At 43.9% G+C, this 16,789-nt stretch overlaps 1 protein-coding gene across 1 annotated transcript in view; it reads right to left on the bottom strand.

The window, feature by feature from the left end:
* Positions 1 to 16,789, bottom strand: part of MYO16 (myosin XVI) — a 2,830,569-nt gene that overhangs the window by 168,644 nt on the left and 2,645,136 nt on the right. Inside the window, exon 33 of the mRNA XM_078658257.1 lies at positions 9,889 to 10,047. Coding sequence (XP_078514383.1) covers positions 9,889 to 10,047 — 159 coding nt within the window. The remainder of the gene's footprint in view (positions 1 to 9,888; positions 10,048 to 16,789) is intronic.

Genomic DNA, 16,789 nt, shown 5'->3' with positions numbered 1-16,789 from the left:
TGACTGTTTTCTCGCTGATTGTTGTCAGCGAGATATTCTGTAGGGCTGGTAAGCTCCAAAGCCAGTTTAAAACAGGCCAGCTCACGGCTCAGAGTGTCCCTCATAGAATATGAATGAGGGAATGTGTCTTATATGCATTCTGTGAGTTGGGTAGTTAGGGATTTGGATTGTTCGTTTTGTTAAAGTTTAAATTGCAATTTTTTTTCATCTAGCTCTTCTCTTCCCTGCCATTAACCTCATTTAATCTATCCTAGCCTTTGCCTCTCTCCTCAGCCTCCTTGTTCTCTCTCTCGGCTACCTGGGTGGTACTCTTACATACACTGCTTCCCCACACAAGCTATCATAGCCCAGGACACTAGTCGTACCTATGATGACAGTAAAGCGAACCAAGCAAACTCACAACTCTTGGTCCTTCAATCAATCAATCATACCATTTATAAAGCACACTACTCACTCGTGAGGGTCTCAAGGCGCTGGGGGTTGGGGAATGCTGCTACTGTTTGAAAAGCCAGGTCTTGAGGAGTCTTCTGAAGGTCAGCAGGTCTTCCGTCTGCCGTAGGTGGATGGGGAGGGTGTTCCATGGCGGCAATGTGGGAGAACAATAAGCCGCTGGAGGTCGCTCTTTGGATGCGGGGGACTGTGGCGAGGTCGAGGTCGGCAGAGTGGAGCTGGCGGGTGGGGGAGTGGAAGCTGAGTCGTCTGTTGAGGTACCCTGGCACGGTGTTGTGAAGTACCTTGTGTGCGTGGGTGAGTAGCTTGAAGGTAATCCTCTTGTTGACAGGGAGCCAGTGCAGGTCTCTCAGGTGGGGAGTGATGTGGCTGCGGCGAGGGATGTCGAGGATCAGGCATTCAGAGGCGTTGTGGATGTGTTACAGCCGTTTCAGGAGTTTGGCCGAGGCTCCTGCGTAGAGGGCATTTCTGTAGTCCAGCCTGCTGCTGACGAGGGCCTGGGTGACAGTTCTTCTTGTGTCGGTGGGATACACTTGTAGATCCTGCGGAGCATGCGGAGGGTGTTCGACCAGGAGGAGGAGATGGCGTTGACCTGCTTAGTCATGGAGAGCGTGGAGTCGAGGATGACCCCTAGGTTGCGTGCGTGATCGGTGGGAGTTGGACCTGCTCCCAGTGCGGTCAGCCACCAGGAGTAGTCCCAGGCCGAGGGGGTGGATCCGAGGATGAGGACCTCCGTCTTGTCTGAGTTAAGCTTCAGCCGGCTGTTACTCATCCATTCGGCGACGGCCTTCATTGCTTCGTGGAGGTTGGTTTTGGTGGTGTGGGGGTCCTTGGTGAGGGAGAGGATCAGCTGGGTGTCAACGGCATGAGATGATGTTGAGGTCGTGCAGTCAGGCGACGTGGGCGAGCAGTGCCATGTAGACGTTAAACTGAGTTGGGCTGAGGGATGAGCCCTGTGGAACGCTGCAGATGATCTTGGTGGCTTCAGGGTGGAAGGGGAAGGCAGACGCTCAGTGTTCTGCCAGAGACAAAGGAGGTGGTCCAGTCCAGGGCCTTCTCTTGGATCCTGGCGTCATGGAGGCGTGAGCATAGTGTGCAGTGGTAGACCGTGTCGAAGGCGCCTGACAGGTCCAGGAGGATGAGGGCCACGTTTTCTCCATTGTCTAGCAGGGTCCTGATGTCATCGGTGGCGGCGACGAGGGCGGTTTCGGTGCTGTGGTTGCTGCGGAACATGGACTGGGACAGGTCCAGGATGCAGTTTTCCTCGAGGTAGCGGGTCAGTTGACTGTTTACGGACTTCTCGATGACCTTCACTGGGAACGGGAGTAGGGAGATGGGCCGGAAGTTCTTGAGGTCCGTCTTGGGTTTCTTGAGTAGGGCGTTGATCTCGGCGTGCTTCATTTGTTGAAGATGTGGTGCGGGCATGGGTCTGCCTGGGAACCGGAGTGGACAGTGTTCATGATCTTGATGGTGTCGACGTCGTTTATGTTGGTCCATGAAAGCAGGCAGTTAGTGCAGAGGGTGGTCCCGGGGGGCAGAGGTCTCAGTGGTTGTCAGGGCGGTCGTGGCGTTGAAGTTGTCGTGGATGTCTAGGATCTTGCTAGGGAAGAAGGTGGCCAGCGAGTCGCACAGGTCTTGCAAAGGTGGGATGTCGTTGGTGTTGGGTCTGGGGTTGGAGAGCTCCTTCATGATGTTGAAGAGCTCTCTGCTGTTGTGTGCGTTGTTGTCTAGGCAGTCTTTGAAGGAGTCCCTTTTGGCGGATCTGATGAGGTGATGGTGTCTGCGGGTGACGTCCTTGTGGGCTACGTAGCTGTTCGGTGTTCGTTCACGGTGCCAGTTCTTCACTAGCTTGCGGCAGGTTTGCTTGGAGGCCTGGAGGTCTTCAGTGAACCAGCTGGCTTTCTTGCTGGTGTAGCTGTTGGAGGGTATCTTGAGCGGGGCGAGGGTGTTGGCGCAGTCGTCGATCCACTGTCTGAGGTTGCGGGCGGCGGAGTCGGGTCACTGGGGTCGGCGGGGTCGGCGGGTGGGCTCTGGGCGAGGGTGGTGGTTAGCTGGTTTTCGGTCACTTTGCTCCAGCAGCGGCAAGGCATCTGATGGGTGTGATGGTGCGTTCTGGGTTTCCGAAAGGTGAAGTGGATGCAGCAATGGTCAGTCCAGTGGAGTTCGGTGATGTGGTTGAAGGCGATGTGGGGGCTTGCGTAGAAGATGGGGTCAAGCGTGTGGCCGGCGGAGTGGGAGGGTGTTGTGACAAGTTGTGGGAGTCTGAGGTTGGCGAGGTTGTCGATCAGGGTGGTGGAGCTGGTGTCATTGTTGTTCTCGAGGTGGAAGTTCAGGTCCCCGAGGTGGATGTAGTCCGAGGAGGCAAGGGCAAGTCACTGAACTGTGGTCAGGGTCCGGAGATGCTGTAAACAAGGGTTCAGTGCAGGTGTTCAGCTGTGCTGAGGGCGCAATCGGTGTTGGTCGAGACTCTGAGAGTGTTCCTGTGGATGATGGCGTTTTCTCCTCCTACTCCATTGGTGCGGACCCTGGAGGTGATCTTGTAGCCTTCCGGGATGGCTATGGCGATGTCGGGTGTCGAGGAGGGGTTCAGCCAGGTCTCCGTCAGGAAGGCAACGTCTGGGGAGGTTGAGTCGAGTAGGTTCCAGAGTTCAACAGTGTATTTGCGGGCGGAGCGGGTGTTGAGAAGAATGCATCTGAGGTAGTTGGATTCTTTCCTGGTGGATGGGTTGCGGGTCGGATGCTGGTGAAGCTGCAGTTCCAGCAGGAGAAGGGAGTGGATGGGTTGGCAGGTCAGATGCTGGTGAAGCTGCAGTTCCAGCAGGAGAAGGGTCCTTGGGTGCGCTTCGGGGTGGTCAAGCAGCAGGTGCGTGATCGTCCGGTGTTGAGTGCGAGGAGGGTGCCGGAGTCGTAGTGGTGCCGGGTGTCGTGGCGTTTGCGGGGGCTAGGGGGTCTGGCGCTGGGTGCGGTCCAGCCTTCGGCACACCAGCGGCGCGGCCGCTGCACGGCCTCCATCTAAAGGGAGCATGGACTGAGGAGCAGCTGGGTGGCGGGAACGGGCCAGCGAATGGGCGAGCACCGGAGCGGGCCGCAGGGACGCAGCGGCAGGAAAAGCGTGTGAGGGACGGCGGGGGAAAACTGAAGGCAAATCGGGGCACAGATGAAAATACAGAAGGGAGAAAAAACAAGATTAGGCAATGCAAGCAGGTACAGTCAGGCAATACAAACCAATACAACAGCGTGGGGAGCGACCTGCCTGCAAGCAGGGTCAGCGGTCCTTAGACTCTCTTTTGAGTTTCCCCTCTCATAGACACTCATCTGCTGCTCTGAAAGACCTCGCTACCTCTCAATGACACTCTCCTTGAACATACTCTCACTAAACACAAATGGGCTTAACCAAGCAGTTAGACATAGAGTATTGGCTGACTATAGTAACAAGTTGAAGGGGAACATCATCTTCTTACAAGGGACCCACCTGAAATGTATTCACAATGTGAAATTCTACAGCCCATGGATGGCAGATATTGGTCTCTCCCCAGCCCTACAAAACAAAGGCAGGGGTGGTCACACTAATATCAGAAAAATCAGATTGATCAGTCATATCACATACTCATGATCAAGCGGGGAGGTGGCTCATCTTTAAGGTGAAAAAAAGATATCTGGAGTTCTTCGTTCTAAACATCTATGCACTAAATGATAATGCTTCTGATTTTTGGAAAGATCTAGATCAACAACTCTCTGACCTTCTGGACAACTTAGGCGTTATCTTGGGCGATGACATTAACTTACCTATTGACGGCAACCTAGACAGAATATCAACTTACAAATTTATTGGAAATAAAGTACCCAAACAAAGGATAATCTGCTGTAATAATAATAGTCTAGTAGACGTCGGGCATCTTCATAACCCTACCGGGAGCAACTACACATTTTACTTCTTGTTCTACCACTTATTCTCATGAAAAGACTACACAATGGTGAGCAACCCTCTGCTCCATCTCTCCCCATACCCAAAAATCAAAAACAATAGCGATTTCTGATCATGCATGTGTATCAATCCAACTAAAGGTCAATTACCCTACCCTATTGCCTCATCAATGGTGCTTGAATGACGATCTCTTAGACGACTCCCAACAATAAAAAGCAGATTGAGACCTCCATTGAAAATGTACTCAAAGAAAATCTCCACAATGACACTTCCCCTACAATTCATTGGGATGCCCTCAAAGCCACGTCAAGGGGACACAAGAATAAAGCCATTTCCAACAGTCTCAAAGAATTAGACCTGCCTATCCATATGCTACGTATCCAACTGAGACCATCGAAAAGCTATCTCTCCTACCCAAACTGTGAACAGTACAGTATGAATATAACCAAACCTTAACCAGTCAGCCCAGAAATGGATTGATGTTGCCAATGCAGGCAGGCTTTGTAATAACAATAAAGTGGAAAATCACTTGCAAACTATCTAAAATATACAAAGAGCAAATCCCTTCTATCGGCCAGAAAAAACCCAGAAGGAGTGGTCACCACCTCCAAAACACGCATACTTGACTCCTTTAAACAGTTCCACATGTAACTCTACAACCCTAATGCTCCCACCTCCCTTATCATACTTAATGATTACCTTGACTCTTGTAACCTCCCCAAAATATCACAGCAAGAATCCCTTGCTATTAATAAACCCATCACAGATGAGGAAACCACCTTGGCTATATGTTCCCTCAAAACTGGGATGGCCTAAGGCCTAGATGACTATTCAACAAAATTCTATAACACATTTGCCAACATAGTGTCAGGTCCCCTGCATGCAATTTTCCTTTAGTATGCCTCGTAGGGTATCATCACCAGATAGGCCACTGAAGCTACTGTCTAAGGAGGGGAAAGGCCACCTAAACGTCAATAATTACAGGCTGACTTCCCGTAATAACTTTGATTGCAAGATGTACGCAAAGGTTGCTGCCCGCAGACTTGAATTGGTGATCCAGCAGCTGATCCCAAACTCACAAACAACTTACCTTAGAGACAGACTTATGGCAGACAACATCAAGAAATTCTGCCATGCCTTAGAAAGACCCAAACTATCCAACAACGACCATGGTGCTTGATGCAGTAAAGGCCTATGACAAGGTCTTCTGGCCATTTCTACATGACACAAATAAAACCATTGTGAGTTATTTGCATGCATGATTATGGGAATTTATTCAGGTCTAATGGCAAGGGTTAGGGTTAATGGCCATTTATCCCTACCCTTCACTCTCTCACAAGGTTCTCGCCAAGAGTGCTCACTGTTCCCCTGCTCTTCCTACTGGTCATTGAACCATTGATCTCTTCCTTTAGCGATAGCCCAGGGATCACCAGTATCAACTTTGCTTTAGGCAGACAAGTGGTAGCTGTCTATGCAGATGACGTATTGCTATTGATTAAGGATGCCCCACACGCCATACCAATCATCATGAAAGAAATAGACAAATAATCACAAGTTGTGGGCTACTCTTCAACTAAAGATAAAACCGAGGTATTCCCCCTAAACATACACTGTATATCTGATGTAACCAGTAACCTAGGCCTAAAGTAGCAAAACAGCAGACATCAAGTATCTAGGCATTTGGTTTTCCTCTGATCTCAAACGCTCTTTAGCACTCAACTAACAAAAAAGTTGACCAAAACCAAAGAACTACTTACCACATGGTCTCCAAAAAATGTCACTTGTTGGTGGTGTGTAGGAATGGAAAAGATGATAATAGTCCCCCTGATTAACTTCACATCTATCATTCTCTCTGTGATCCTAACCCCCTCCTTCTTTAGGTCGGTCAATAATGCCATTTCCAAATTCATATTGAAAAGGAAAAAGACATGAATTGCCACAAAAATGTTCAAGAGGAGTAAATCCACTAGGGGTATAAACATCCTAGACTATACCCATTACCAAGGAGCATTCCTGATTTCCCATGGTACTTGGTGTCTGAGATCACAGGACCCCAACACCCCTCCGTAGCTCAACATTGAAGCCAGCTTCACCACATCCCTACCTCTTAGTTCCACCCTCACATCTTGCAATATTTTGAATCTCCCTCTCGAACATTCCAGGCAAATATTAATGGACACCTTTACGTCCTTTCTCCTGCTTGACAAACGCCTAGAACATCAACTATATGGCTCAACCCTAGCCTCCCTGTGGTATACCTGCTTGATTTAACTGGATAGGAAAACACTATTACAGGATACATGGGTGCAAATGGTATAAATACAATAAATAGTCTAGGGTTGTGTGCCAGCCTTATCCACTTCTCGGCCCTGCAAATAAACCATGATCTTCCTAATGTGGACTTCTACAAATGTCTACGACTCAAAAGTGTACTGAGTAAATTGAAATCTCTTTATGAACCAGACTTCCCTGCTCAGTTAGGCACCCTTAAAAGAAGAGGTCATACCACCTCTCCCCTGTGTAAACATCTCGAGAAGCACAATGGACAGGCTCTGAGAGTATTTAACAGAAAATGGGAACCCCACACCCAATTGACTGCTGCTCCACACATTAGCGAAACAACATCACAAAAGATCTGGAAATCCACCTTTGATGCTAAAGTCACCCCCGCTCTTGCACAATCTAAAGTCTGGTCCATCCATACAATGTAAGGGACCCCAGCTAGACTACACAAATTGGGGCTGAGGGACTCGATCACTTGCTGGTGATGTGAGGAGGAACCATGGGACCTCCAACATATGTTTTTTAAACACAAGATGACACTTCGACAATGGACAAAGATCCCAGACCTGCTACATCAGATCACAGGAGTTTCAAATGATATTGACTTCTTAACAACTGTCTTAGGTCTTCATGCCTACTCCCGCTCGGAGGAACTTGACTCTCACACATCCTCACTAGTTGACCTCCTCCTCTCCTTAGGCACCAAAACTATTTTCTCTGACTGGAAATCCACACCCCCAGCACCTTTGTCAAATGGTGGAACTTACTATGCTCAGTTAGAAGGGCTGAAAACACTTTATACTCTAAGCTTCAAGGCTCCTTGGGCCCCCGAGAGCTTTGAGATGCATTCGATACATACTTACCGGAGAACAAACCACCATGAATCTCTCTTTTGGTTCTTGTCTCGTTCGGGCAATGCCCAGAATTTATTTTACAGCTGGCTCACCATTGCCAAGTGTAGCTCTCCCCTCCCTGCCTCTGTCTCTATCTACTCCTTCCCACCTCTTCTCTTTCTCCCCACTTCCCGTTTTATGAGCCAGCGGACTCTCTCTGCAGTACTCTCTGATCTGACAAACTGAATTGCCATCAACTAGAGCTACCAATCACTGGACATAACTATTTCAAAGTCTGTTCTGTATCTGTATTAAGAGATGCTTCGCAACCACTCGTTATGCTGTGATATGCCGTTGATTATGTGTATTCTAGATCCAGCTTTATATATAGCACACAATTGGTGTCATTATCTGTCTCTTCACTCTGATAACCGGAGTGCACTATTTATCTTTGTATTGTTTCCTTACTATTTGTTTTAGTCAAATAAAAATATATAAACTAAAATAGAAAAAATCTGTGATACTGTTTTTTTCCATGGAACTGGACAGATCCAAAACAGATGAATGGTCATTTAGAATTGGGTGAATGGTCTGCAGGTTCTTCGGGGGTCGGAGACTGTAAACATTCGCCCTATTTAAAGATGGCAATTTGGCAGGACTTTCTGTGCTGCAAACAGAGAATTACTGAGTGTGTGCCATGTTTTAAAGTGCCAGTTCAGCGTACATTTCTGTTTTGAGAAAATAGCCCTCCACAATGGGAGTTTGGTTTCTCAAAACAAAAAGCAGTTATCCTCAAAGAGAAAGAGATGTCTTCCTGTGTGTGGAGGCCGTTTTGCATTTTTCCCTGTCTTGGGAGGGAAAATGGAAAATAGTTGCCACTCTACCAATATAGGGTGGGATGACGGTCACTTTGACATCACGCTCTTTAGCAGACAGGCCATCAGCAGAAGCTGCACGTTTGTAAACCTCCATCTTCCCATGACCAACTAGAGTAGAGAAATTGCGAGTTCAGAAGGGTGGCGTTGCCAACTCACAGCAGTGCTCCTGTTCCATCGAATTCTACATAACGTCCTTTCAGTTTCCAGTTCTAAATGTCTATTTCTAAGTTTCCAATTCCATGTTCGATACATAGTCCTTGTCTTATCCTTCTTAAAAGGCCTTCCACCTAAGGAGTTTCGGCTCATCTTAAACTAAAGGTGGAACCTAAACTCTTCCCAAATGCGCCCATCCCAAAGAAAGTCTAAACTTTGTGAAATGTAGCGTTACCCTGTCAGTTTTCATACAGCGACTTCATTTTTGGGAATAACAAACTTTTTGAGTAGAATGCACCTAAATCTAAACAAACAATAGCTTTCTCTACATGCATCTAATACTAACTGCTACACTTATTGCTGACTTTATGTGCCTTTTGTCACATTCACAATGAACACCGCTCTGCACTACTCATAGGAACATGCGTTGCCACATAGATGTCATTTAGTGGTCGCCTGGGGTCGACGCTACCGCCCCTGGCTTGCCACTTGCTACCATTAGCACTGCCTTTGGGCCCCCAGCCTCAGACGTGGCAAAATCAGTGCCTGGAATACAGGAGGCGCTCAACCTAATGGACGTCGTTTTGCGCTCCGTTTTCCTAGTTTTCAGTTACATTTGTATTGCACAAATAGAAAAGAATATTATTTGCTATTAGTGTAAAAAATGGAGCATAATTAGCTGGACTATGACCATACCTGACAGTTATAGTAAGTCAAAAATGCTTTTAAATGTATGTTGTATGCATGCTTGGAGGTGAGTGTGTTTATCTGAGAGAGAGTGTGTGAACGTGTCTGTATGTTTAAGCATGTGTGTGAGTCAAAGTAAAGATTAAATGGTGTGTGAAGTCACTTCCGCTACTCCTGGCATTTTGGTGAATTGACGCCCAGGCCTTCCCACCTCGACTTCAAAATTAATTACAAGGGGGAAATATCAGCTAAAGTTGCAGATATTCCACAGTTGTAAAAAGAGAGTAGATATTGATTTTTTAAAGTAGAATTTGTCATTAGCGCCTGGAAGCGGTACTTTTTATTCACTAAAGGTTAATTTAGGTGTGCACATTCATATAGTAATTATGACCGAGGCAGGTTCAAGCTTCTTGTGGATTTGCTAGCATCGTCTGCTTTCGTCCTGGATGTTGCTGGCCTGTGATTATGTGATCTTTTTGTACATGCTATCCCATTTACTCACGCATTTTCCAAAAGAGAGTACTAAATATTCATGTAAGCAAAGTAAGGCTATTTCCGAGGAAGGCAGACAATTTGCATCTAAACATATTCTATATTCGAAGAATTCTTTAAAATCAAATTCCAAATATCAGATCAGGAATACTGTGTCCTTATTAGCTTCATGTTCAGAATTGCTTACCGTTTGAAAACGAATTTCCATTTTCAGCAGATACAGAATTGAGAAGAGAAACAGGCGTCGGCGTCCTCGGGTGATTAGCATTTTTATCCTGGTTTTCCAATCTGGTTTCTGACACGTTACGTTCTTGCCCACAAGTCAGGTTCATGTTAGTTTCATTAGCTGCAATTAGGAAGAAGAAAATAGTGTCATCTTTTTTTTTCTTTTTCTTTTTAGTGCATCATGTCATTTTACCTACAGCAATACAGCAAACACTCAGGTGTCAAGTAAATATTAATTGTGCAACATGCTCTACAGCAGAGCAAGCACAGCAGGCAGCGAGTGCGCCTGTTTGCCTAATGCTAGCTAATCATCAATCTTGCTAATGTGTCTACATTTGCTGACCCAGGGAATCTGGCTGTAGCAATCCAAGAATTACAATGGGCCCGGGTTCTTTGCTTTGTGAAAATGGCCCCGTAGTCTGCCCAAATGATGCAATTTACTCCAAACTCTGGTCCTATATCTTCATGAAGCTGTTACCAATTATGGGTGCATTAGGAGACCTTTAAGTTGTCTAGTGTGCTTTTTCCACTTAATGACACAACTCAAACTGGGAGATAATCCACTCAAGGGCTTCTGTTGACAGAGCAAAGCTCGTGACAGCCAGGTACGTCAGAACCTACGCTGTTCGAAGGCGGGCATTGGGCAAAGCAGACATACTGTGTGCAAGACTCCAACATATTTGCATTTAATGGGATTTCTTCATGTATGGAAAGCATAGCAGGGATGCAGACGGGTACTTGGCTGACTAGATCTTCTCAAATTGACCCGTTGAAGGTATAAACTAAATTGTTTTGGTTTTCCCTCAGAGCTAGCAGACTGATTACACATTACATCTGCAGAAGGACCAGAAATCGACCTTCACGAGGTAAAATTGCAAATCGGTATACACAGAAATGGCAAGTCAGCACATTTGACAAATAGATGCGATAATATTACGTTTTCATGTAACTGGCTGCAGTTAAAAAAAATGTGGATGACGAAAGAGTGAGGAGAGAAATGAAAATCTGCTGGTAATTCTTACATATTTTTACTCTACGCTGGCATGTTTAATTCATAAGCTGGCTCATGAATATGTATGAATTTAATCGACAGAGGAAGCGGTTTCTCTTCATTAATTCGGATGAACAGTATGTGTTAATGTCTTCTTTGTTTATTGCATTCAATGCTTGCTTTCAAAGCATTTCAACAATATAGGTATACTGTGTTGCTTTTCTTCGAAACAATAAAATACATATTTAAAGCTTTTACTTTATCATTTCAAGTAGATCCTGAACATCGTCATCATTTACAGACCTTAAAAATAGATTTACCAACAGTGGAGTACAAAAACAGTCAGGGAAGGTCGACTACACAGATATGGTTTCATATACTGCATCCATCATTAAAGAAAGAGTAAGGATAAATGAAACTGTACTATGCATGCACAGAAACCAAAAAACGCATCATCTGCATTCAAAAGAGTCCATGACACAAAATAAAACCTGTACGCACAGCAAGCCAAAGTGGGAAAAATCCAAGCAACAAATGGTAACAGGGCTAGAACAAGCGCAACTTCACATCAGTCAGCAGCGCCTCATCAAAACCACTGACTGCTCCTACACTAAGGTAATGGCACATGCCTTGGTGAGTATTTTATACAGGCCTCCTGAGACTTCAACAGTCACCTTGCCTTGATAGGCGGGGGGGGGGGCGGGGAAGGGGTGTCAGCTAATAGAATACCAGTGTTGGCTTCTTCGCTGAGGCGAAGAAGTGTCACCCCACTGAGCTGGTCTGAAAATGAAAAAATAAAATGATAATAGCAAATTGTTATTATCATGTTATTTTCCCCCTTGCTCAGCTGGGTAGGGGTTGGGCTGCTCTGCTCACAGAGAAGGGAAGGGTAGGAGTTGTTTGCCCACTCCAATTGTGCAGGACGCTTTGGCTGGCTGCCTCTGACCTCGTAAGGGTGGTCGAGTATGATTCTTGTCGCAGTGTTCAGGATGGTATGGTATGGTATGGTCTGTGTAGGAGTTGTGTGGAAGTTCTGGCATACAGTGTACTGATATAGTCCAGCCTGCTGGGAATGAGTGCTTGCATGATGGTCCTTCTGGGGTAAACATTTGAAGATCTTTTCCAGCATGCATGGGATGTAGAAGCAGGAGCCGCACACTGGTTTGACTGGAGTCGTAATGTTGAGCTTGTTGTCTAGGGTGATCTTAGATTTCCTGCATGGTTTGTGGGTGTTGGCCCAAGCACTGACGGACACCTGGTGGAGTTCCATGGCAAGGTCCTGTCACCGAAGACCAGTACTGTCTGGTTGGAGTTGAGCTTCATGCAGTTGGTTTATATCCAGTCAGTTACCATGGTCAAGCAGATGGTAAAGTTGGTTCTTGTGGGGGTTGACTTGTCTATCAGGGAGATGATGAGTTGGGCATCATTGGAGTAGGAGATTTTGGTGATGTCTTGTGACTATGGTGATGGCGAGCGGTGTCATGTATATGTTGAAAAGAATGGGGATGAGACATGATCCCTGTGGGACTCCGCATAACAGTATCTTGCTCTCTGGTGTGAAGGGTGGCAGCCTGACCCTTTGGATTCTTCCTGTGAGGAAGGAACCTATCTACGTGAGACTGGATCGTTGTATGACAATTTTATTAAGTCTTCTGATGATGGTGTTGTGGGATACTTTGTCAAAGGCAGCAGAGAGGTCGATCAGGATGAAGGCCACTCTTTCTTTTAGGTCCAGAATGATTTGAATGTCGTCAGTGGCTGCGATGAATGCTGTTTCGGTGCTGTGCTTCTATCTGAATCCTGATTGAAGGGTGTCTAGAAAATGGTGAAGTTCGAAGTGGCTTATTGACAGCCTTTTCAATCACTTTGGGTGAGTAGGGGAGCAGGGAGATGGGACGGAAGTTGCTCAGTTGATTCAGATTGGCTGTGGGCTTCTTGGGGAGGGCATTGATTTTGCTAAGTTTCCATTCATCCTGGAAAGTGGTGGATGTGATGGAGGTGTAGATGATGTGAGGCAGGGTGGTACTGATTTGTGATGTTCACAGGTTGTAGATGTGGTAGGGGCATGGGTCAGTTGGGGCCCCTGTTTGGATGGTCCACATCATTGCCTCTCTGTTCTTTCTGATGGTGGGCAAAAGGATGCATTTTGACCTAAGAAAATAGTGCTAAATGCTACAGGACACAAACCGCAATAGCCAACAGTCGCACGCTCTCTCTGGGGCACAGATGTATGAACTTGTCACACAATGCAGTACAGCACCCAAAGTTACAGTGCTGCATTTTGTGATAGGGAGAAAACAAGAAAAGGCTGTATCTAAAGAGATAAGGCACTAAACTGGTCTCTCCCTAGCACAAAATCTGGCTGCCAAGCACCACATAAACACTTTTGCACTATAGTGCAAAGGTATTTGTGTGAGTCTAAAATAGTATTTGGACTGAAAGGGTACCCTTCCAGTACCAAATACTATGCTTAGGCTGACTTTAAAACTCTTCCCACTTTGGATGTGTGCTATACTGGGCAGCCGTTATGCAAAGTGGGAAACGTTAGAAGAAATAAAAGTATTTCTCCTTTTTAATACCTGCTTTCAAGTGGTATTTATTTTTGGCGTAAAACCCTGTCTACTATTGTTAGTAGACAGTGTTTTTCATAAAGAACCATGGGTGAGTGTACAGGAATTCCCATGTACCACCCATGGAAGGCCCCCTTGATGCAGAGTAATGCAAAGCAGTACTTCGCCCTGATTTGCATGACTTTTTCGTACAAACCAATGCAAATCCCAATTTGCATTGGTCTGTAAATCCTGAAAATGATTTTGCTTCAGATCTGCGTTATAAAAGTAATGCAAACCTGACGCAAAACCTTCATAAATCTGGCCCAAAGTTTGTTGTTACTTTGCTCCTACAGTAGAATTTATTTGCCCCAAATTACTACTAATTGAATTTGAATTTGAATTTAAAATATTTATATAGCGCAACGTACACCAGACGGTTTCTTGGCGCTTTAGGAGGCATGAGAAGCAAAAAAGTAAAGAGAGAAAATGATTGCGGGAAAGCTTGGACGAACAAAAAAGTTTTCAGGCCCTTGCGAAAGAGGGAGTAATGTTTGGTCGCTCGTAGATGGTCTGGGAGGGAATTCCAAAACGTGGGAGCCAAAACTGAAAAATTGGACCCTCCGATTTTTTTCCTCTTGTAGCGAGGGACCTGTAAAAGAGATTGGGAAGATGATCGGAGCTGTCTGGTGGGGACATATTCTGTTAACAAGGACGAAATGAAAACAGGGGCCATTCCCTGGCGTGCCTGGAAGACCATGCAACCAGTTTTAAAGAGTACACGTTGCTGGACAGGCAGCCAGTGTAGCGCCTTCAGTAGTGGCGTAGAATGATGAAAGCGGGAGAGACCGTACACCAGCTGTGCTGCCTGGTTTTGCACGAGCTGGAGTTTACGTAGGCTATAGGCTGGGATGCCATTGTACAGGGCATTGGCAGGATCACTGAAATAATATCGACTACCAAAATATCGACTACCCAAAATATCGATGAAAAAATATCTACAACCAAAATATCGAGTTTGTATGTACAAACAGGTAAGTACAAAAATATCGAGTACAAAATATCGTTTACAAAAATATAGTTGTAAAAAATATCGACTTTAATAAAAAACAATGTTTAATTACATTAATATAAAAAATTAATTACTAAAATATAATTAACAATACTTAAAATAACTTTTAATAATTACATAATTAATGAAAGTAAAAAAATAATATTTTTTAATCATATTTCTTAAAACATATATATATATAGTAACAAAATTTAATTAAATAATAGCCAATATTATTAACGTACAAATACAAAAGAGTAAAATATTACTATTCCCACTGCAAAGAGTGCAACAGTGGATATATGACGTTACAGCGCAACTTTTACAACGCACTACCATTACAACGTAAGTATTGGTAAGTATATAATAATTTTTTTAATTTAAATTATTTAAAATTATTTAAATATAATTTAATTTAATTTCATTTCATTAAATTAAATTAATGTAAATTTAATTTTACTTTATTTTTACACTGTACCCCTGTACCCCAAAACTGACCCTGAACCCTAAAAAAACCCTTTACCCAAAAACCCAAAACTGACCCTGAACCCTAAAAATACCCCTTTACCCAAAAACTAAAAACTGACCCTGAACCCTAAAAATACCCCTTTACCCAAAAACCCAAAACTGACCCTGAACCCTAAAAATACCCCTTTACCCAAAAACTAAAAACTGACCCTGAACCCTAAAAATACCCCTTTACCCAAAAACTAAAAACTGACCCTGAACCCTAAAAATACCCCTTTACCCAAAAACTAAAAACTGACCCTGAACCCTAAAAATACCCCTTTACCCAAAAACTAAAAACTGACCCTGAACCCTAAAAATACCCCTTTACCCAAAAACCCAAAACTGACCCTGAACCCTAAAAATACCCCTTTACCCAAAAACTAAAAACTGACCCTGAACCCTAAAAATACCCCTTTACCCAAAAACTAAAAACTGACCCTGAACCCTAAAAATACCCCTTTACCCAAAAACTAAAAACTGACCCTGAACCCTAAAAATACCCCTTTAATTTAACATAATTAGCAATTAATCAATTAAATTAAATTAATTACCAATTACATTTTAATTAAATAACAAATATTATTTAATTACCAATTAATTAAATATTACTACCAATTAATACATTTACATATTTAATAAATAATAATTAAATTACTTCCCACCCTATTCCCCTATAAACCCACAACCCGCTACAGGAAATACATTATTTTAATTTACATAATTAGCAATTAATAAATTAAATTAAATTAATTACCAATTACATTTTAAATAATTAACATATATTATTTAATTACCAATTAATTAATTATTACTACCAATTAATAAATTTACATATTTAATTAATTATAATTAAATTACTTCCCACCCTATTCCCCTATAAACCCACAACCCGCTACAGAATAAAATTACATAATAATTTAAAAAAAATCATTAATTACAAATAATTATAACATAAAATGACACTTTTCACACATATTATAACATAAAAACACTATAAATAATTACATATTATATAAAAAACGATATTTTTTACTTTCTATATTATTTACAGTCGATATTACTTCACTTACCTTAAAAACGATATTTTGGCTGTCGATATTCTGTCCTGTCGATATTTTCTCCAAACGATATTTAAAACTCGATATTCTGTCCAAACGATATTTTGGAGTCGATATTATGTCTGTGCACCGCATTGGCATAGTCTAGCCGGGAGATCACAAGGGCAGACATAATAAGTTTAAGTGCCAGAGGGGAAAAAAATCGGGACACAGTGCGGATAGTGTGGAGCATGAGAAAGCAAGAAGAGACAACAGAACTGATTTGTGAGTGAAGGGTAAGATGATTATTGATTTTTATACCTAGGGTCTTGACTGTGGAAGAGGGGACAGGGGAGGAACCAAGGGAAGAGGGCCAAAAGGAAGAGTTCCAGGGACTGGAAGAGCCACCAGTGAGCACCAGCTCGGTTTTATCCGGGTTCAGCTTCAGATGGTTGTGGCTCATCCAGTCCCTGATGAAGATCATGATAGTGTGAAAATTAGAGATAGCGTGGGGGGAAGAGGAGAGATTGAAAACGATTATTCAATTGAGTAATTTTTATAATGTCGCATCAGAAGAGAAATGCATAATTACTGAAATTACTCTGATTACTTCAGCATAATAAAAATTTCTACTGGGCCTCCTCATAGTGATCTGTCTTTTCAGACACATATGTAAGTCATATCTCAAAAATTGTTGTTCTCCAATAATAATGTTTATTTGCACA

The sequence above is a fragment of the Lissotriton helveticus genome, chromosome 8 (assembly GCF_964261635.1).
Source record: "Lissotriton helveticus chromosome 8, aLisHel1.1, whole genome shotgun sequence".
Lineage (NCBI taxonomy): Eukaryota > Metazoa > Chordata > Amphibia > Caudata > Salamandridae > Lissotriton > Lissotriton helveticus.
Note: the sequence above shows the minus strand (reverse complement) of the source record. Positions and strands in the feature narration are given on the sequence as shown.